The sequence below is a fragment of the Saccoglossus kowalevskii genome, chromosome 5 (assembly GCF_978046115.1).
Source record: "Saccoglossus kowalevskii chromosome 5, keSacKowa6.1, whole genome shotgun sequence".
Classification (NCBI taxonomy): domain Eukaryota; kingdom Metazoa; phylum Hemichordata; class Enteropneusta; family Harrimaniidae; genus Saccoglossus; species Saccoglossus kowalevskii.
Window position 1 is genome coordinate 35709444 of NC_140645.1, and position 23084 is coordinate 35732527.

The 23084-nt window shown below is 33.9% G+C and overlaps 2 protein-coding genes across 3 annotated transcripts in view; one reads left to right on the forward strand and one right to left on the reverse strand.

The window, feature by feature from the left end:
- The window catches only part of LOC100368104 (uncharacterized), a 40446-nt gene extending 25494 nt beyond the window's left edge, over positions 1–14952 (reverse strand). For both annotated transcript variants that reach the window (XM_085499365.1, XM_085499364.1), the window contains exons 1-2: positions 14813–14952; positions 3835–3893 (exon numbers count right to left, since the gene is read on the reverse strand). In XM_085499365.1, coding sequence (XP_085355491.1) covers positions 3835–3843 — 9 coding nt within the window. In that variant the 5' untranslated portion in view covers positions 3844–3893; positions 14813–14952. The remainder of the gene's footprint in view (positions 1–3834; positions 3894–14812) is intronic.
- Positions 14953–16071: 1119 nt separating this feature from the next.
- On the forward strand, positions 16072–22574 carry LOC100376353 (protein AAR2 homolog). Its single transcript, XM_006813032.3, has 2 exons — positions 16072–16205; positions 21319–22574. The coding sequence occupies exon 2, from the start codon at positions 21319–21321 to the stop codon at positions 22462–22464; it is 1146 nt and encodes a 381-aa protein (XP_006813095.3). The 5' UTR covers positions 16072–16205; the 3' UTR covers positions 22465–22574.
- Positions 22575–23084: the final 510 nt, after the last annotated feature.

Here is a 23084-nt window from a genome sequence, read left to right on the forward strand (position 1 = left end):
TCTGTGATCTCCTGGTATCAGTGGTGCCCTCCATAATAACAGCATCCCTCTGCAAGCAAGACTCCTGTATTTCTTCGTTGTTGTGTTGCAGAAGCTATTGACTGTCATCAACTTTTACATCCTGGAACTGTGAGTTATCACCAATGCACACTTCCTTAAGCAATCCCCCATTTTAGTGAATTTATGCATTGTATTATTCTGTGCTTTGTTTCTTGTAATTATTTTGAGAGGTATTAAAGCCAAGAGCATTAACTTGATATTTTGGTGTATGTGTATTTCATTTCCAGCACTATTGTCTAATCCACCCCATTCTAGCAGTGAAAGAACCCCCTGTCCACAGGGTTCTCCCCAGGGCTTTTTAGCGCCGAGGTCCGCGGCGCTATACCTGTGAATCTCGGCGCTTCACTTGGGACCTCGGCGCTATGTGTTCCCACCTCGGCGCTATGTGTTCCCACCTCGGCGCTTGATTTCATATTTGACATGCCAATATCAGATGTGAAAAATCTTTGTTCGCCACGTCGGTCGGCCCCGACCGTCACTCAAAATTAGTGTCCACCACGGAAATGCTTCCGACGAGGATTATTGTCTGATTGTTAGTATAATTACGTACCGACCGACACGCATCCTGTCAGTCGTGGATTATAATTTGTAAACAATAGACCTAGTCGCACAATACGTAGCGGCTAGTCAAATTTGTGGAATTAGCACCTCTTTGTTTGTAAGTAAATACTTTCTGCGATAGACACAGTCTTTAGATTGAAAGCTAAAATTATTTCAAAATCAATTCCACCTCGATATAACATGGTCAAATCGGAGTTCAGGATCAGTTCACGCTACTCAAGAAAAAAACAACGTGTTTATTGCGTGATTTGGTAAAATACATTTGAACTGTTATCATTGCGAATCATGTAAAAACTCTTCTTTCAAGACCTAATTTACCTTTTAAAAATTGCAAATCACCTATTTCGAAAGCTATCATGCAGTTGTCAATTGAAATCGATGCCAACACATCGTGCTCCGACATCGCTTTACTTCCGCAATGTAATCTTTATGATCACTACCATTCGGAAAACTTCGGGTTCTACCGGCATTACCATGCGGCATTTTGATTGGTTAATGGCATTCTTGACCCATCGGGTCAAAGGACACATGCTAATGTTTCACAAACATCATGGCGGGTCTGGTTTTTTTTTACCGAAGCGATCAAGTGATCAAAAATAATCGCTCCCGATAAAAATAAGTCGGATTTTACTTACATTTCATATCAAAAAAAAAAAAAAAGTAAAATTTGTTGAGGAATTATTGCTATAACTGGTGTATAACATGGCCAAGTAAGTTATGTCACGTCGTAACTTTGATGATCGTTTTGAAGCTTTATTTGTTCGCTCATTACTGTAATTGTAAATGTTTTAGAAGTTGATGGTACGAATAATAAATTACAACAATACGTCAATTAATTACGTGATCGATTTTTTGAAGGAGAATGTTTTTTTGGAGTGAATAAAATTATGAGATTCGTGAACATAAATCTGGCTTAACGTTTTGAATGCGTTTCCTTCAACGTTTTACAAAACAATTAAATTGCAACAATAATTTATTTGTGTTTTTAGTCTGCAGCATTTGTATTTCGAAAATGTTTCAAACTCTTCTAAATTGTGAAACATAATGTGTTGATTCCATTAAAAAAAATATTTGCCCTGTGACTGAGCTCACTAATATTCATAATTGTAAATAAGTTCTGTTAATCAATGAAGGAAAGATATGTAAATGATATGCAAATTATTATGCAAATTAGCCTCGGCGCTATGCGTTTTTTCTGGGGAGAACCCTGCTGTCCAGTGCGAGTACTGTGGGTGCCCTCTCTATATCCATAAGCAGGCCTTTAATACACTATGACACAACAGATGCTGATGAACAATCACTCATATGATAAGCTCTGCTCGACAAAGTCAACAGCGGAGCTAAAAAGTGCAAGACTTTCTCATTTAGCCACTACGATTGGAGTTGTCAACTATCGCCTTAAAATAAGTCTGTAGAAGTCTCAATTTTTATTCACTTGTGCTGCCATTCTCTCTGTATTTCAATATCTCATAACTGAGCTGTGATTTTTTTCGTGTGCATTGTACCATTGAGAATTCATTGAGTTTGGTCTTCCTCCCATATAATGATCTATGAATTTGTTTCCTTGACTGTGATCAATTGACTGCTCTCTCAGCCATAGGTGTGATTGTGAAATACTAAATTGGCACATCAATGGTCACAAATCTAATTTCCATATTTAGTCAAGGATAGTGACCTAACATAATGTGAAACTTGTTTCTACTGTACACGGTAGTTCCTACTGCCAGTCTAACTTGGGGATTAAAATTAGGGCTGACCCTGGCACGACTTATTTAGGCCAGCTTAAATAAATAGGTTTATGTTCACACACAAAATTTAGTCAAGCCTAAAATTCGGGTAAGCCTAACGCCTGCCTTATGTTCTAATGTAAAACCCTCCTACATTTTGTATATATTATAGGCACACAATCAGAGAGTAACCTTTAAATCTTGAAGAGATAAAATAACAGTGTCCATAAAACCAAAACCCTCTATTGTTATAACACATATGTACCATATGTTGTGTGTACTTTTATGACCCTTAAATGTTGGAAAAACATAAGCATCAAAGTAAAGTTGAACCTTGAATTTAAATAATGATCATCTCAACTTCAATACTGCTGAAACATTGATTTTTTTACATTAACTTTTTTTTTAATCAAGGATTTCAGAAAGTGTTTACTGAGATAATGAAATTACATGAAAATAAGATTGAACTGTTCCAATCCGCGGGAATTTTTGTACTTACTTTCTTAACACCATATGTGAGGTCATATCATTCTGTAATCCAAAAGTAATTCAAAGTGCACACAAACCAAGCATTGAAATATGACATATTTTGATCAGGACACAGCTCAGCCATAACAGGGGCGCAGTGCAGTGCCCTCATGCCATGGCCATGCGCCGCCCCCTTACCCTAGGGAGCAGAACGACCACCCGCCCACCCCCTGGTGGTGCAACAGCAACACCTTCTGGAAAATTAACATAAATATTTTTCTCCTTTACTACTTTTTTTTTCATTCCTTTTTCATGTTTCATTGATTTACTGTACATGTAGACTGCTTATTCTATTAAACATTTTTTTTTATTATTATCACCATTTTTTTTAATTGTAGTTTTTTTTTAAAACCATTGTTATGCTGTAGATAGTGATTTTTGTAAAATTAGTAAAATTAGAATTTTTTTATTTAAATATGCATTCTATAGTTAGTGTAACCATTTTAATAAACATAAACTAGTGTGTATATGACTAGCTCCCAGTGTTTAGGTAATTATACCACTAATTAGCCTATCAGCCCTCAAATCATATGGTTGTTGTTAACCATTAATGGGCTTCTTTCACCACAGTTTATTTGAAGCCGGGAAATGTGAGGTCATTCTTCAATTACATCAGCTGATAGACTTGTGTGTGAAGCTTTGTTTATTGACAAGTACCAGTGACTTGTGGATTTGGGCAACTCTTGATTAAAGGAAGAAAACAAATCTGTGTGTGTGTTTTGTTTACATACATTCTGTAGGAATTTGAGATGGCCAACATGTTTTTTTCTGGCCAGAAGTCAATTACATACATGTGGTTCCAACAAATCAAAACAATATTTTGATCTTTGTAACCTGTTTTTTCTGGAGAAATTCACTCAAACTTGTCTATGTAATTTTAACTAGTGGTAAATGTGAAAATCCTTTAGGATAGTACAGTATCATTTCCAAGATATACACATGTAGTAGCAATTCTTACCTGAATCATTTTCTTTTCTATATTGTGATTTTCAGAAGAACATTAATCAGCAGATCAATCTGTAATTAATTAAAGTGTTCATGGTTTAGTCTTCATTTGCTTAGACATCATAGCATTAATAAAATGGAAGTATAATAATAATAGGAAAAAAATTGATAGCTATGATGAACAACAATGAAAATAAAACTAGGTATATCTGCAACGTTTTTTTCCTGTTCATTATCATCATTATTATTTTATTTTTCATATTTTTTCATCCTCACTTTATTGTAATTTAACTTGGGATCCTATAAAGGATACGATATCAATAAAGTTTATTATTATAATTATTATTACAATAATAAATATATAATACAACTTAATACCTGAATCAAGTGATATATTTGTGAGAATTCAGCATAGACATTAATAAAAACAAAATGGCCACAAGTCAGTCATTTTTGTTTGAATCTCTAAAAAAACCCACATGTATCATAATATACATCCATGATCCTGATACAAACTTTGAATGAAACTTAGTTTCTGAAAAATGATAAACAATTCCGGATATGTTTAAATATCAGCACTCGAGTCAGCCATATTCAAGTAAATTGTAAAGAAAATCAATGTGCATATGTAAGTCATCATACATGTTCTTTGTGATGGTCAAAGCATGTCTGAGAAATGGTTCCAGATGGACAGACAAATTAATAGTCGGGGAATAATAATAATGATTAGCATACTTAGTGAAATACCTACACAACATACATACAGACTACAGAGAAGGTCAAGACAATGACTGTGGCCAGTCAGACCAGTGTTGCAGTAAAACAAAGATGAGAGAGAACATTGTAACATCATGTACTTATAAATTATTGTTTACAGAATTATCCTAAATTAAAATGACATGCTTTTTAGGGGAAAAAATCTGCCAACCGCTGGGCTACAATGTAGCTCCTAGGCTTTCACTTTGTTCTTATTTTTTTTAAATAGGTTGTTGTTGTTGTTGTTTTATTTCCCATATTATACAAAGTGAAAATAGTTACAGTAGAAGTAAGTAAGTAAGTAAGTAAATAAATAGATAGATGAATGTACTTGTATAAATAAATGAACATATGAATAAACAAACAAATAAATAAATGAACAAAAGTCTTAGTAAATATGTATAATATGGCTGGGAAGCAGAAATAGCTATAGCGAAGCTAGTAGAGCCTGCTTCCCAGAGTTTGACTCTTAAGTAATTTTAAATAAATGAAATATAAGTAACTTAACAAACTAAACAAATAAATAAATAAATATCAGACAAAAAAGCATGTAGCGAAATATTATAGTATAGGGCACCGGCAAACAAACCCAGTGCTATACCATACCTTGTTATCAGAATAGACAAATAAATAAATATAAATGATGGTTTGACTAACAATGTATTTTACATGTGCTGGCAAATCGTTCCAGAGTTTAGTGCCCTGGAAGTCTATTGAAAATTGGCCAAGGTTAGTATTCTTAGGTGAAACTATTATGCCTCCTAACTAAGGTAAACAGAATTGTCAAAAGATTTCATGAATTCAAAACTGAACAACGTTATCTGACAAAGAGATGTATTGACTTGAGTTGGGCAGAATGGACTCCTTTCAATTCAAACAATCAATTGACACTTGCAAAGAGAGATGTACTTTGATATAAAAGATACATACATGGTTGAACGAAAACACTCAAGGTGGGTTCCACAAAAAATAATTATCTTGAGCCCAGTGGTAACTTGTGCATTGCTTTTGATTGAGCTGCCACTACAGAACAGGGTCAGGAACTTTACTAGACTACTGAGTATGTACTAGACTGAAGGTGAACCATGAATCAGCTGTCAAGGAACTAGGGTAGACCATCAGACACATACAATCAATAACACAACAAGGCAATAGTATACAACCACCAATTATATTCAGCCTATATTATTATCTTCTTTTTAGTGGCCCAAGCCTGAAAGGCTAAGCCCTATTATTATCGTCTGTTTTTCTTTTTTCTTCCGTAACTTTTTTTCATCAAGATTTTTGAGAAAACTGCAGAATAGAATGGTCTGAAATTCTCCATACTGATAGACCCTGGCGAACTGGTACATAAGAATTTTGATTGGACAATTGGTTCGGCAGCCATAGTGGCTACCGGTATTTGACCATTTTCTGAGGGTCTAGGCGATCAGATTTTTTTATGGCATATAGTACAACTCATGTGTAATAGATATACGGTAAGCAATAAAATTATAAACTGTCACATGATTTTTTCCGCCATGTTTTTTTTTCAAAAAAACAGCAAACAATACTAGAAAATCTTCTTCACAACTACCAAGCAAAATGCAGTTTGAGAAATTTGTTTTGATTGGTCACATGGTTTGGCCGCCATTTTGGATTTCTTCTAAACAGGAATTAGTTTTTTACTTATGCTACAATTAAGTGATTATGCTGCATTGCATTTCTAAATTGAACTCTTTCATAAAGTTGAAAAAAAATTCAGATCAGTAACGTGACTTGGTTGCCACCTTGAATTTTAGGTGAAATATTTGGGCATTTGTTTCCCAAGAGTGCTTCAACCGGTCAACTGGATATTTTGTATATGACATGTTTGGCCATAGCTTCATATGAGAATATGATTTTGATCAGTCATGTGGTTTGGCCGCCATATTGGATTTTGTGAAAATTTTGTGTAATTGTGCAAATACATGTGTTGTATTGGTTTGATTGGTCTACTCTTGAGATTCATTCTTTCACATGGCTAGGTCATGTGGTTCAGTGCCAGTGTTGTGGGGGCTTCTAACCTCATTAATATACATAACTGTTATATCTCAAGCAGTGCTGCAATTAGGAAGAAGAAACCTATTTTATTATGATGATGTTAAACAGCAGATATGAACAAAAAAATACCAGATGACCATATATGGTCAGATGAACTCATTAATATGCATAACTGTTATATCTCAAGCACTGTTGCAATTAGGAAGAAGAAACCTATTTTATTATGACGATGTTAAACAAGAGATATGAACAAAATACCAGATGACTATATATGGTGATGTGAGCTCATTAATAAAAATATCTGAAACATTGTTGCAGAATGGAACATGCAACCATAATGAAGGCATTAAACAAAACATGTTGACTTGTTAAAGTGCAGGGTTAAGATGGTAATTTTATCTGCATTCTGTATAATGAATGAGGATGGGTTCAAAGTAGACACATAGAGTTCCTGAGAAGATGTTCTAACCAAACATGTATTATCATACTACTGCAAATGTCAAGTCTTTACAAATAACTTTATTTTTAAAATGTAGTTCTCAAAATATTGTTTCATTAGCTTGAGATCCATACTGAATGAACATTCAATAATTGAACAGATTGTCTTTTAAATTTGTTTTATAGTGTTAATTTCGTAATCGTAAATTAATTAATAACTGGTATAACTTAGAAATTTGATCATGACCACAATTTGTTTTTTTATCGCATATGAGCTTGTATAACAATAAGCAACATATTCACAAAGTATCAGCAATTTCCAAGAACCTTCAAGCGCAGTGGTTGTCGCGCAACGCGTGTTCAAATTTCATGTAAATAAACAATGTATTTTACACGCGTTGTAGTCGCTATGAGTCCCATATGGTGGTTGTCGCGCAACGCATGTTCAAATTTCATGTAAATAAACAATGTATTTTACACGCGTTGTAGTCGCTATGAGTCCCATATGGTGGTTGTCGCGCAACGCGTCTTCGAATTTCATGTAAATAAACAATGTATTTTACACGCGTTGTATACGTCGCTATGAGTCCTATATCGAACAGGACGTGGTGCGACGACTGACGTCCTTTAAAAGGGAATCACTCATCGACCTCAGGTCATAGAAGGTCAAACTGGGTCACCATTCAACGAAAACTTCAAAGCCCATCAGTAATTGTAGCTACATGTAGTCTTGGCACATGTATCTTTAATGAATTATTGCTTCAATATCCCTGAATTTGATAGTGCAGACACAGTAGGTAGTAAGCTAGTTTCAAAGTAACTTTATTTTTGCAGTATCTAATTTGCCAAACATGTGCTTGAGGTATGTGGCTATGAACTGCACATGGAATGATAAATGTTCTCAAAAACTATTCACTACAGTTTAAAATACAGTACACATCGAACACATGAGACACAAGTTCTGGTAAAGTGAGATTTCTGCTAACCTTAGCCTGATTTACAACACAAAAATAGAGAGATGAAATTTGATAAAATGTGGAATAAAAAAGCAAAGCATGGGATTATAAGGAGTGGGCTGATTGTGTAGATTATAATAACACTCAGAATGTCTGTCATACATGTACTCTGCGTAGAGTGGAAAACCCGGAATGTGAAAACTATGGAAACATGGAAAGTAAAAATATACTGTAGTACCGTAATTAGGGTTAGGGTTAAACTGAAAAACACATGAATTTATTAACATTCGTTTATTAGTAACATTCGTTTCTAATATATGACAGTATATTTTACTTTCCTATGTTTCCATATTTTTGTTTACATTCCGGGTTTTCCACTCTACGTGTACTCTGCAATTGCAAGTAATTAGACAAGCCGGTCGGCGATTCACTCTGCTCAAAAACCAAACATGTAGGAGATGAATGTGAAGCTAACGGTTTATAACTAAAACCATATACGAAGTTCGCAAAGACCATTCTTCAGAAGTCACTTCACTTTATTACGAGCGTACATTTTGCTAATATAATTATTATTTCCAACCGATTTGCGATTGCTTTTTCTAGATTCTTAGATTGAATGCAGCATTTAAATTCAAAAATCAAACTTGTGTTGGGACTTGCATGGACATAGTGTAACAATGCCGGTGCTGGTGATCTCTCGTCATGCTCATTTGAACACTGCTATTACAAGACTGGTAGGAGGTATTATTCAAAAATAAGTTTTTTGGCTCTTGCCATAACAACACTGGGCCAGGAATTTTTTTCAGATTTTACCACCTAATGAGAGTGAAGGTGTGACCTGCCTGCCAAGTTTGAGAGAAATTGGTTCAGCCAAAAAAATCACAGAAGAATTAATATGTGAAGACACAAAAAATCACACACACAAAAAAAAGGATTTTAATGGCAATCATAGCGGAAAAGATCGCCAATATCATCATTGTTTCAATGTTTGAAAGGAGTACATCATACATTTTGTTGTTTTCTACCAAAATACTGTAAGAATGCAAGAAAAATCAAGAATTTCATATGAAATCCATATAAATTTCACTGAGACTCCTAAACCTATAGAAACATTTTGCGTAGTGATACAAAGGTTTGTTTTTTGATTTCCAGTTCCAGTTTAAGTAGTTTTAATTTTTCACTATTTCAATATTTGATCATAATCTCTTGATTCTGTGTTTTCACAACAAAAAGTTACACCGGCATACTCTATTTTCAGTTAAATGCTGGCCAATGTTATCCTAAAAAGACCTGAAGGACAAAGCTGAAGTGTCTCACTATAATGACTTAAAGAACACAATGAATACTGAGTGACCTCAATCTTGAAATGATGATTGACTCTTTTTCAATTCAAGGCATTTATTGCTGGTATGCTAGTGTAACATGCATTAGAAAGGTTAAAAAAATGTTTTCAAACCTCTTCAGTCTTCAGTTAATCTTCAGTATATGTGTTAGTTATATAAACTGTAATTTGCTTACCAGAACCACTAATTTATTGGCAATGATTGGTGACAATTGGTAAATGAGTTCTTGATTTTGCTTGATACATTGTATCAACCTAAAAACACTAACATTACCTTTTATTCGGTGATTCGGTAGACAGAATAGACTGTAAAACAAAGAATTTTACATTGAAAAAAAAAAAGCAACTACAGCGAGAATGACATTGTCAATGACATTCCCTGTCTAGTTTTAAGTAGCTGTGTCAATTATATACAAAGAAAGGTGTAGATTGTAATTAAATGCTGAGAGTATATTCAGCATGTTAATGTGCTACCCATTCAGTAATGACAAAACAGGTCAAAGCATGTTTAAGAACACATGAAAACAAAAAACCAACATGACCACTACTGCCAGTTAGCCATTTTGAATCTTGAAACAAAACGATATGCATCAGTAACCAGCCTTGAGTGATGTCTATACCCAAGATTGAATGAAATTGGTCAAAGCATGCCTGAGAAACAGACATGTTCAAATGTTGATTTTGTGTTTTTTGGACCTTTTAGGCCACCAGTCGACATTTAACAAGACAGAACCCAAACCATAAGTGCTCGTTTTAGAATTAGTGTTCTCTCACATTATTTAACATTGTTAACTATCCTGAGGTCAACACATGGAATGCACAAAAAGTATTTGAGAAATGCAAAGAAAAAAGATTGCTCCTGCCTTTTTTATCTTTGATTTACATCTTTATATATACTGTAATTAGAAGGATGTGTCGTATAGATGTACCTTCAGGCCAAGACTTGAAAATAATCTACTGTAAAATACTTTATTTGCACTTGGAATTAATTTTCACTTTTTTTGCTGAAGGAATGATTCAGTGAAAATAAAATCCAGCGAATATACCTTTTTCCTACATTTTGCATTTAACTTGTCAAAAATCAGTGAAAATAAATTCCCTACAAAACATCCTGAAAGTCCTTTCAGTTCTAGCTAAAATAAAGTATTTTACAGTATTCTTTGTTTTACAGTATTTCTTTGCATGGGCTTTAGCTGTCCAATATAATATGTTTCCTTTCCTAAATGCAAGTCTGATTTCATTGCTTTTGTACAGTCACATTTCATTTTATTTTACTGATAAATCAAATATTATTAAATCAATGACAAGACTGAAATGTTGATGTGGACATATTGATTAATATAATTTCTATTGCTATTTACTGAAAGGAATGTATATTTCTAAAGATGCAATAAACAATTATTATTATTATTATTATTATTATAGTCACATTCTAAATGTACTGTTTTTCATCCTCAATCTTCTCTTGCCATACCTTTTTTTCTTTTATTTGTCCATCATGCCCTTTGCATGTTACTGAATAAATAAAATAAGGTTGAAAGCAAAGACAAAATATGCTTTACAAGTTCACATTTAAGGTCAAAGGTTAAACAAACACTTGTACCATACCTGCTAACTAACCACAACATTCAGAGTGAACTTAATAAGTATCCATCCATGTCCACATCAACATTTCAGCCTTGTCATTGATTTAATAACTTCTGGTAAGTTTTATGCAGATGAAGATGAAAAGTAACTCATTTATAAGCAAAATTTGTATTTAATTATATTTCAAACATACAGAAAATGTAAAAGGTGTACAATTTTATATCTTTAGCCATGTGAAACAGTTTTATGCTCTACTTAAATGATAAAATTAATGTCAGATTCCTCTTTTGTTGTAAGGCACCTGACTTTGATAGACGCTTAGTGCACTTACAAAACAGTACTGTAAAGGGGGTAATTATTCACTGGGTTTTAATTTAGCTTATTTCGCTGACTGGAAAAATGCGCTAAATTAAAACACAGTGAATATGTAAAATTTAGCATAGAACACATTATCTAAATGACGAAACCATGAATTTAAAACCCACTGAATATGCCTGAAATGGTAAATCAGTGTAATTTAAACCCAGTGAAAATTAGTCATTTTACAGTATTTTCAAGTTACTATATTTTTGGCATTGGTATTGTAGTGATGCTGACACATAGTCAGTATCATAACAAAATTAAACACCTGTACAATATTGATCTTCGACTATTTCTAGCAATATACTCTATCAGAAAACTAAAAACCATTATACTAACACGTGAATTAATAATATCAAGAGACCAGATGCCAAACTCAGATCTTACAGTCTACTTAAAAGTGATATTAGTCCAGCTAAATACCTACAACTGCTAAATTATAGACAAGATATTAAATTATTGTCTCAGTTGAGACTTAGTTCTCACAAACTCCAAATAAAAGCAGGCAGACATTAAAGACTTAAATCCCTATAGAGAACAGAATTTGTGATAAGTGTAGGAGTGATCGTATTGAAGATGAAGTTCATTTCATTACAGTCTGTAGCTATTACACTGATGAAAGGTATACCGGTACTATGTATGAAGAATTTACCAAAGAAATCCCCACTTTCCAGACTGAAAACAATATCAATAAGTTCATTATCATTATTAATACTAACATCCTAAACTAATTAGATATGTGATACGGTATATGAAGTGTGTTTTGAAAAACACAAACTTAACTGCATTCATTTTTACTGCCTGATCGTATTTTAACGTTCTGTTTTTTTACCTTTCTTTTATTACTTTCAGCTGAAAATTAATGGTGAATTCATTATGGTGTAATAAAACTTTATTATTATTATAGAAATAGTTAACCCAGTTTGATTAAAAATTCCACCCTGTGCTGCCTCTTGTATTTATAGCACTTCCATACATGGTCTGGTACTTTATATGCAACCCAGTGTCAATGACAGTCAGACATAACATAAGCATTGGAGATGTCAATGATGACAACAGTACCATGCTGGTCAAGATATTCCAACAAGTATCTCACCCCCATAAACAATGTACTATGTACAACAGGCAAAGATGGGTGACTTATGGAAGAAATTCTAAATTCCACAGTGTTTAAAATATATTAAACAATCAACAAGTTGGGGAATATTTGCTGTGCCCAAATGAATGCACATACATTCTAGTACCAATTACTGTGAAATACTTTATTTTCGCTGGATTTAATTTTCACTGAAAAGGCTTTTTGGTTGTTTTGTATGGAATTTATTTTTACTGATTTTTGATGAGTTTAATGTGAAATTTAGGAAAAAAAGTATATTCACTGGATTTTATTTTCACGGAATCATCCCTTCAGCGAAAATAGCGAAAATAAATTCCAAGCGAAAATAAAGTATTCTACAGTATAGAAATTATATGAATGGCCCATATAACAAACCAAATCTTTCTTAACATGTTCACTGCTTTTCGTGTCCCTTTATGCCGGCATAACTTAAATAACATATTGACGATAGCATAAGGAACATACATTGTAAATATGGTGGAGTTTGAGCCTCCTTGGAAGGGAGGTATCAGAACTGGTATAAATATTATGTAATGCATGTAATGCCAGCTGTTAAACCGTTTCAGTGCCATTGTAGTTTTGGCATCATCTACAAAATTATTTTGCTTCTCTTTAAAATAACTAAAAGCAATATCTGAACCTATGGTCCAAAATGATGATGAAATTTAGTAATTTAGAATTTTTTTACTAAATTTTGAGCTGAAAAATAACTGGCACTCAAAGGGTTAAGAATAGATATGAACATGTTACATAAATGCAAAGGGGCTCATAGAGCTCAAATATGGCAGTTAGAAGGGAGAGGCACCAGCAATCATTCGCAATGGGTATTGCAGTGCATGTAGGCATTCTAAATTAGGAAAGAGTTTATTTTGTACCCACCCCCCTAATCCTCACCCCAAGCCAACCTTTTCAAAAGAAGGTACCAGTATTTAAAAATATGTGCCTAATTTTCAGGCAGTGAAGGTCGCTATATTGAGCTGTACACTGTTGTTAAAATTGAGTACACTGCTTGGTTCAAACAGGTTTATATGTACCATTATTATGACCCAGAATTGTCAACTATTATTTTTCACTTGAAACAGAAATACATGTTCAATTGAAACATTGCCTACCTGCCAGTCAGCCACACTATGACATTATTCAGCGGCTGCCATATTTATACCCCATGTTAACACACTGGTGTGAATGAGCAAGGTTTTCAAAAGCTTATATGTGATATTACAGTATCTGTTTACATACTGTGTTCTGCCCAGGAAAATAAGTAACAAATTTACTTTAACACATCTAATTTATTTAGTTATAGAAAATTACAGAGACATATTGAGGATTTTGTCTGATCAGACAATCTAATCAGACACTGTTATTTACATCATTCTCTGATTAGGAGAGAATATCTAGTAAAGTTATGACAGTGATTTGTTATTGTTGCTATGAACAGCTAAACATCATAATATTGCACACTTCAACACATCATTTTCAATTCAAATGTTACACATCAAGACCTAAAAACTGATCATCAACATCCTAATTAAAAAAAAACAAGCTTGTTAGAGTAGATTTTTTTTTTGCAAGGCCCTTCATTATTATGATACCTGTGGGTGGTCACCTTGCTACAAAAGCATAATTCGTCTATCAGACTTCCTGGACGGATTATGCCTTCAATTAAAGTGCATACCAACTAGCTAGCTTGCAATTCAATATATAAAAAAATTACTCGTTCAATACGTGGCTGGAAAATGTGAAGTTTGGCAGATTTGTGTGTAACCTTGACCCTACGTTGAACAAACAAACAATAATAACAGACTTATGACTCAAATGGAACATCTGTTGAGTTTGGCAACAACCCAGAAATTACCATTTGTGACGATGGCTTGAGAATGAGACATCACCATCAATCGTTTTAATTTGATATAATTTCAAATTACCAAACTAAATCAAAAATAAAACGATTATAGTGAAAGATAAATACCTCGTGTTTAGTAGGAAAACTCAATTGCATTAAACGCCCACATGGAGCATGAGATGATGAATGGCGAAAAAATACCAAATGGTGAGACTGTTGGAAGCGATTTGATTTTAAAATGATTTGAGTCATAGTAAAGGGCTGAACCGAGTTATTACTGTATTCCACGTCAAAGTTAGCGGCAAAGAATATACTAGTAATGTTAATTTTATTTTATTACGTAGCCACCGTAAAATACAATCAAAATTGTTTAGCTTGTTGTTCGTCACCGATTTATGACTAACACCCGGCTCCACTATCAAGTCGTTTTGTCGTTAGCAAAAACAAAACTTGAGTTGACTTGGCTCATCAAGATAAAGTCGTTGTGATAAATCGTGAACCCGATAACAATTCGCTTAATTACTGACGATCTCCAAACATTCATTAGATTGATAAAGACCGATAACTTACCCCTATTTTAATGAAACTTTGGAGAGTCTGCTCTTTAGTCCTCAAAGTCCCGCAGTAAAGTTTTAAGTACGGAAGACGATATACCACCACCACCTCACTTCCTTTCTCGTTTACATATGACGTCATAGACATAGGCTGCCGCCAAATAATGCGCATTTTTTTATAATATCAATCTAGTCCCCACTCATACCCGCCAAACTAGATGCTCTAAATAGAATAGTTTTTGACGAATTGTTTTTCGCCCAACATTTTTCTTGCAGATGTGTTACGTTCTTACAATCAACCACATTACCGTTACTCGTCCTCTGTGAATATGGAAGTAATTAGATGTGTTAACATCTGGGGAGCCTTACCTGGATTTTTGATGGAGACTACTTCCCCGGAAGTCGATGATTCAACGTTTCGAAATGTAAACTTGCACGCGTGATATTGTGCTTCTGGGTGTACCAATCGATGTCAACAAAAATAAATTACACTTTTATCAAATATCAGAAAAATTTCCCGCCTTGACAAAGCAGGCGTATTTCTGCACCTCAGGCGCGTTATATAGAGCGCGGAGGGCGTTTTGGGCTTAAGGTAGAAGCCTAGTCATAATTTTGGCCAAAATTTATCATAAATCGCATGACAATGTTCATTAGTTTATTATGTACAATAATGAAGTTAATGTCCCAGGGTACAATGAAATAGCATTATTTTGTGTGTTACAGTTAAGCTTTTTGAGAAATGTGTCCTAATATTTTTTGAAAATTGCTATTTTTAGAACAATTCCATAGAACACAATGAACAACAAAAAGTACTCCATCATTAACAATATATGATTTTTTCAGCTTATGTCACCAGGCTAGATTTTGAGATATTGCCTAATATCTCTGCCATAGGAACCTGTGGTAAAAGTGTTATAATAGTGTCAAAATGGTGACTTTCCACTAAAATACAACCATCAATTGCTCGAAAAAAAGGCTGGTGACACCCAACTTTTTTTAGCTTAATATTCTTATATTACCTTGGAGTACATTTTATTGCAAAATGAATAAATTCTGGGTTTTTAAATTTATGAGTAGGCTTCTACCTTAAAAATAGGCTTTTTCCGCCAAAAAAAACTAAATTTTGCTAAATTGGCCGAAAATCTTGAAATTAGGGGTCAATTGTAGATTACAAACATGGGAGATAAAATATTTATAACTGCAATATACTATGATCTAATCGCAGTATAAGTTCGCAATTTACTACTAAAAAGTAACCAGCCTAAAATAGTTAGTGGGGGATATGAGGAATACCCGTCGCGTATTGCCGGCTGTCTTGACTAATACCACATATTTTGTGTGCATGTGTCGTGCTTGGCTGGTGTCCTTGATTTAACGTACGGGGAACTTAACACGATTGCAAAAGTAAGGTGAGTCGTTCAGTCTGAATCGCTACCGTTTACCATGTTTGCGTCTGACACTATATTCCCGTAGTTTTCGTTTGCCATGAAGGGGGTCTCTCAAATTCACCGATAGTTGACAATACAAGTGGCCTAGCCATACCTCCATACCTACATAACAGAGCTAGAGCTGAAAAACCGCCTTCCTAAATATGTTAACATCGTTCAACAATGCAATATATTTAGGAATAACCGGAAACAAAACATTAATTTAATATTTTAATGTTAAAATGAAGATTAGAACCATCTGACCTCTGACCTTGTTTATTAATAAACGTTTATGCTGGAAACGTCCTTACAACGTTGTACAGTGAAAATTGGAAAGATATACCTTTTTCATTTAAAATCTTATTTATAAAAAAAAATAGTCAATACTGATCTCTAGCTTTCATTCGAATTCAAATAATTAATAACAATTAGCTCAGAGCTCAAAAATGTCTGTCCATAATGCATGCAGAATTTCATGATATAAAGTCGTGTTCGGGCTATAGTAAGAATAGGCTAGCTAGGGCTAGGATGTATCCATGTTGGTTCTATGGTTATTAAACAATACCAAAGCAAATCGAGAAAGTGCAGAATAACAGAAAGTACGGTAGTACAGAGTCTCATCATCAATTCATTTTTTCTTGAGAACAATGTTCCTAGATGTTGAAAATGGCATACCAAAATGAATAGTTATGAATATAATAATAAATCTTACGAATAGACATTGAATACAATGCCGCTTTTTGGCTAAGTATTCGCACACGCTTCGTTAGCCCATGCTAAGTATCTGGACCAGGACTTAAAAACAGATTAGATTTTACTCATAACTCAAAATGTAGCCAACGTTACGTTCAATTTGTTTATTGGAAGGCAAAACATGTTTATTTATTTTTATTTATTTACTTATTGACTCTTACACAATCCCCGGAGGGAAAGAAAATGGTCACAAAGTACAAGGAGAAATATATATATAAAAAAACAAAACAAAAACACAATATACTAAATAACAAATAACAAATACAATCACTAAATTACTAAATAATACAAAATCTCTAAAATACAATCTAATATAAAATTACAAAATTGACAGCAGGCATTAAGATGTCAAGTAAGACCCTGCTTCCTGACTTCAAAGCTTTTACTTATGAACTGTGCTACTGGTATAATAATGTTTTCATTCTGTAACAATTCCATGAATTTTTTCTCTGCAGGTTTATTTTCAAATGCTGGGATCATATCCTTAGCTTTATTGAACAGTTTGGCACGCAACTCATTATATTTGTTGCATTCCAGCAGAAAATGCATTTCATCCTCAATTAGACCTTTGTTACACATGTCACAAACCCTGTTGTTTAGTGGGATTTTTTTATGACGACCCATTTCAATTTTGAGACTATGGTCACTAAGACGAAATTTGGTAAGCACACTACGCAGTTCAAAGTTTTTTAGCTTGACTAAATATGGCTCAAGTTTTAAATCTGATTTGATTAGCCGATATGTTCTTAGTTTGTTTTTCTCATTTGCTTTGGTGCGGTTATCATTATGGACCTCACCTTTCCATCTTGTTAGAAATAAATCCTTGATGCCCAAATCAATTTGTTTCATTTGTGCCGAGGTTAATTTATCACAGTTGTTAACTGAATGATATAGTTGGATATTGTTTAATAATGATGTCACTTCTAGATACCATTTACTTTTAATGCTTTGGTTAACCACAAAAGCTTCCTTGAGTAACGCATTATTAGAATTCATGGCCCGACTGTAATATTTAATTATTTGTTTTTTTATAAATATGTAGCGTTAACTTAGTTATAACAAATCTGATAACTGTACACTTATTATAAGCAGAGTGTGAGGATGTACTGTGAAATACTTTATTTTCGCTGGAATTAATTTTCGCTGAAAAGGCTTTTTGGGCATTTTGTATGGAATTTATTTTCACTGATTTTTGATGAGTTTAATGAAATATAGGAAAAAAAGTAAATTCCTAGCAAAAATAAAGTATTTTACAGTACGTCCTGTAAGTAAACGAATGTTGTTCTGATGTACTGTTGGAACCGTTTACAGCAAGTTTCGGAAATATTGGGGCAGCCAATTTGCAAACTATTTAGCGAATTGGTTAAACAGTTGGCTTTTGAATCTCGCTGGCGTCGACTTGTGGTCGCATCCACTTTGGGCGAATCTATATTGCATTAGGGGACATAGAATAGATACAATGTAGAAACATAGAATGTTTTTACGTAGCCTGGTACATGTCTGGATTCCCTTGAATGATTTGCTTTGTTCTACTAGGCATGATAATGTATAAGTAGTTTCTCTGGTCTGCCTGAGAATGGCCACAGTCAGCTGGCGTTCAAGTGATAATATGATAAATGCAATTAATCTACCAATATTTACTATAATGGGGAAGCCATCTTGAAACTAAATAAAGAGACATGTTGAGAAACAGTTTCCTACAAATCAGAGAGAAAATAACAAACTTTCACATCCAAGCGATCTGTTGGGGCAACATTAAGCCATTTAAGATGAAAACCGCGGAAAACTACAGCGAAATCCCTGTGTTTGCCGCCATCTTGAATAAGTTATCGTGATGCCACGAGGCATCATAGTTTTCCCTTTTCGCGCATTTTTTGTCATGAAATCTACCAATTTTGTACATCGCCCTCAAAATAATTGAGAAAATAGTTTCGGAACCCATCGACAGTAGAAAGGTAGAAACTTAAGGCGAAAATAATGAAAAAAAATCGGCTGTTACGACCCGACCTGATTTCAGTTCAGGCTATTTTAAAATGGTCATTTTGGGTCAAAAATTCTATTTTCGACTTCTTCAAAACCGGTAGCCTGAATGCTTTGATACTTGGTGTGTGTGTACCTTGTGTTGACATCTACTAGATTTGTTCATCCCATGGCCATATCTTTAATTATCTAATTTTGGCAAATATTTTTGTCATTTTTGGTTAAAAATGGAATTTCAACTAACCACTATTTCCAATGCTTTGGTGTTAGGCATACATGTGTTTATTATTCCATTGACAACTTTGTGTGGTTGTTTGGCTATATTTCATTTAAAAGTACAAATTTAAACGAAAAGTTGTGGCATATACAGCACTAATCTTTTGTACAATAGCCGTTGAGCAACAGGCCATTGGCCTATTTTTGTTCTACAAATGGATTTTGTTCAAACTTGGTATATACGTTGGACATTATAGGACCATGATGCACATCATTTTGTTTTCAGATATGATTCAAAATGGTAGACTGGCAGGCTTTTTGTTTTAATAAATGTGGTTCTAGTGCCATATTTCTGAATTGCTGTGACTGATTATGTTCAAATTTTAAATATTTATTATACATCATGTCATAGATATACAGATATTTTGGTTTGACGATCCTATTAAAAATGGCTGAATGGTGGCCATTTTAGTGCTAAAAAATCATCAAATATCAAGAATTTTTGGATGGATTTTGTTCAAACTTGGTACATACATTAGACACTACTGGTTCCTGATGCACGTTATTTTATTTTTTAGATCGGATTCAGAATGGCTGACTAGTGGCCATTTTGTTTTAATGAATTGTCTTCTAGAGCAATATCTCTGACATGCTTTGACTGACTATGTTCAAATTTTATATATTCATTATACATGTTTTCAAAATAGCTGATTTTGTTTTAATTAATGCTGTTCCAGAGCAATACAAATGTATCTCTCAATACTCGTTTGACGATCAGATACAAATGTCAATCATTTAAATGTTAAACAATCATCATGATCTTATTCCTGACATGTTTATATTGCAGCTATATTACTATAAACAAAACTATATATCTTAAATTTGATAACTAACGGGGACTGTGCCATGCATGGCTTTTTTAGCTCCGCTGTTGACTTTGTCGAGCGGAGCTTATCATATACATGTAAGTGATTGTCCGTCGTCCGTGTCAATGTTTTACTTTTTCGACTTCTACTTGAAAACTACAAGCCTGAATGCTTTGATACTTGGTGTATATGTACCTTGGGTAGACCTCTCTTAGGTTTGTTCATTTCATGTTGATATCTTCAATTCTCTAATTTTGGTGAATATTTTTGTAATTTTTGGTAAAAAGTGATATTTTCGACTTCTTGTTAAAAACTGTAAGTCAGATTGCTTTGATACGATACATATTGTTCATTTTCTAATGATGTCTTCAGTTCTTTAATTGAAATGTGCATTGCTAACAGTGGAGCTATCTCAGCCGATAGGCTGCTTGTTTGTTACCATCACAACTATTGTAAATGTCATCTTTCAACACTTTCTTTTATGCTAACGATGCACAAATTCCACTTTCTGTTCATTGCCAATTGGGCTAAACAAATGACAAACTCCAGTATATTGTAAATCATTCATAATATTTGCAAAAATATTTGTTTACAATTTATACTACTTTGTTGGCTTTGCATGATGGATGGCAGTGTCGCAACATTTCAATAAATCTAAAGTCACTCGCGATAATTTTGTTTACTTTGCATGTGAATTATGTTTGCATTTGAAGTTTTTAGCTCCGCTGTCAACTTTGTCGAGCGAGCTTATCATATGAGTGATTGTCCGTCGTCGTCCGTGTCAATGTTTTACTTATTCTAATTCTTCTTGAAAACTACAAGCCTGAATGCTTTGATACTTGGTGTATATGTACCCTGGGTAGACCTCTCTTAGATTTGTTCATTTCATGATGATATCTTCAATTCTCTAATTTTGGTGAATATTTTTGTCATTTTTGGTAAAAAGTGATATTTCCAACTGCTTTGATATTACATATATACAATGTATGTACTACATGTGAGCCACTCTCAGATTTGTTCATTTCATGATGATATCTTCAATTCTCTAATTTTGATGAATATTTTTGTCATTTTTGGTAAGAACCCCGAGTCTGATTGCTTTGATATTATACATACATGTATAGGTACTACAGGTAGACCTTTCTCAGATTTCTACATTTTCTAATGAAATCTTCAGTTGAAACATGAAATGTTAACAACAGAGCTATCTCAGCTGAAAGAAGGCTGTTTGTTTTAAGTTAAAGTACATGTAGCTTAACTCTTTGTGTTTAATTTTTCAGATGGCAGCAAAACAAACTAAAAAAGATGACAAGGAAGAAGCATCAATGGATCCAAAGACTGCAAGAAAATTGTTTGATGAAGGTGCTATGTTGGTCTTTCTTGATGTACCTGCTGGTACTGAGTTTGGTATCGACTACAATTCTTGGACTGTTGGACCAAGATTTCGTGGTGTAAAGATGATACCACCGGGTCTTCATTTCATCTACTATAGCGCCATAAGTCAGGGGTCCACCAATGTTGGAATGCGTACTGGATTTTTTCATTATTTTAAACAGAGGGAAATTCTTGTGAAAAAGTGGGACGTGAGGCTAGAAGATATATCTGATTACCAACCAACAGAGGATGAAATTAAGCAGTATAAGTGTAATCGCAGAGAGCTTGATTCCTTCATGGGTCCCTATCCCTATCATAGCTTAAAGCAATGGGTATCATTGAGCACTTTTGTGAGTGAGACACTAATGAACAGTCTAATCCCAGATAATGGAAAAATCCAGTCTGTGACTGAACTAATTGGTGACAAGGAATCTAGAACTACAGAACAGCGTGCTGAGATCCGTGCAAGTTTACCAGAAGATGCAACAGTGGAGCAGCAGATGCCGCAAATGCACGTGAATCCAGAAACAAAAATCAAATTCACAGAGATTCCTACAAAGCATCCCACAAATGCCAATCCAGAACAGCTGACAAAATACAACATGGATTCCACTTATTCATTACAGACTCTCATAGAATCACAATATGAAGCCAACAAGCTAGATCTGTTAGGAGAAATGCAGTTTGCTTTTATTTGCTTCTTACTTGGCCAAGTATATGATGCCTTTGAGCATTGGAAGTCTCTAGTTCATCTTTTGTGCAGTGCACAAGAAGCAATCTCCACTCACTCTGACTTGTACAACTCATTCATCACAGTTCTTTACTTTCAGTTAGGGGAAATTCCTAAAGACTTTTTTATTGATATTGTCTCCAGTAATAATTTCCTGACAACGTGTCTAACAGAGTTTTTTCAGAATTTAGAAGATTCATCTGCTCATGAAGAATTAAAAAGTCGTGGTCGGAAATTTAAGAAAAGTCTGACTAGAAAATTTAAATGGGATTTTGATGATTTAGAATGTGGGGAATATGCACCTCAAGTAGTCATGTTTTGATTTTCACAATCCTGTGATTTGTAATGTTTAACAACACCTTCAGTTTATGTAAATAATTCATTCTTTCTGAAAATATACCGTTTCATATACTGTGCTCATCAAAGAAATAACCTATTGTTGAAGTGAATGAATGAATGAATGAATGAAAGAAAAAAATTAATTTGCATGTTTTCTTTTAACATCTGTACTATTAGTGCCTATTTGGTCCGAGAAATAGATTTTTGCCTGTATCTTGGACATGCCTGGACTGATCATATTCAAACTGTGTAAATACATCATGGATCTTGATATAAATTGCATGCCCATTCCTTATACAGCCTGATTCAAGATGGCCAAATGGCAAAGATTTTTGTGCTGCATGTATAAGTACTTTTAAATCAAACATTCAATTGCAGAACTGGATTTCAACAGTGGAAGGACAGATTTCATTGAAACTTGGAACATACATTGAACATTATATGGTCTCAATGCATGTATTTTTTTGTGTTTCAGATTTGATTCAAAATTACCAACTGACATTTTTAGTTCACGTTAGGATGCAGTTCCAAAATGAAGACTTATATGGATTGACCTCTGTTTATGAGTCCATGTGTGCATCTGGACCTATATCTTAGACTTGC

What these genes read in the sequence shown, in the direction of transcription:
- LOC100376353 (XM_006813032.3), top strand. Translation starts at nt 21,319, where the DNA reads ATGGCAGCAAAACAAACTAAAAAAGATGACAAGGAAGAAGCATCAATG.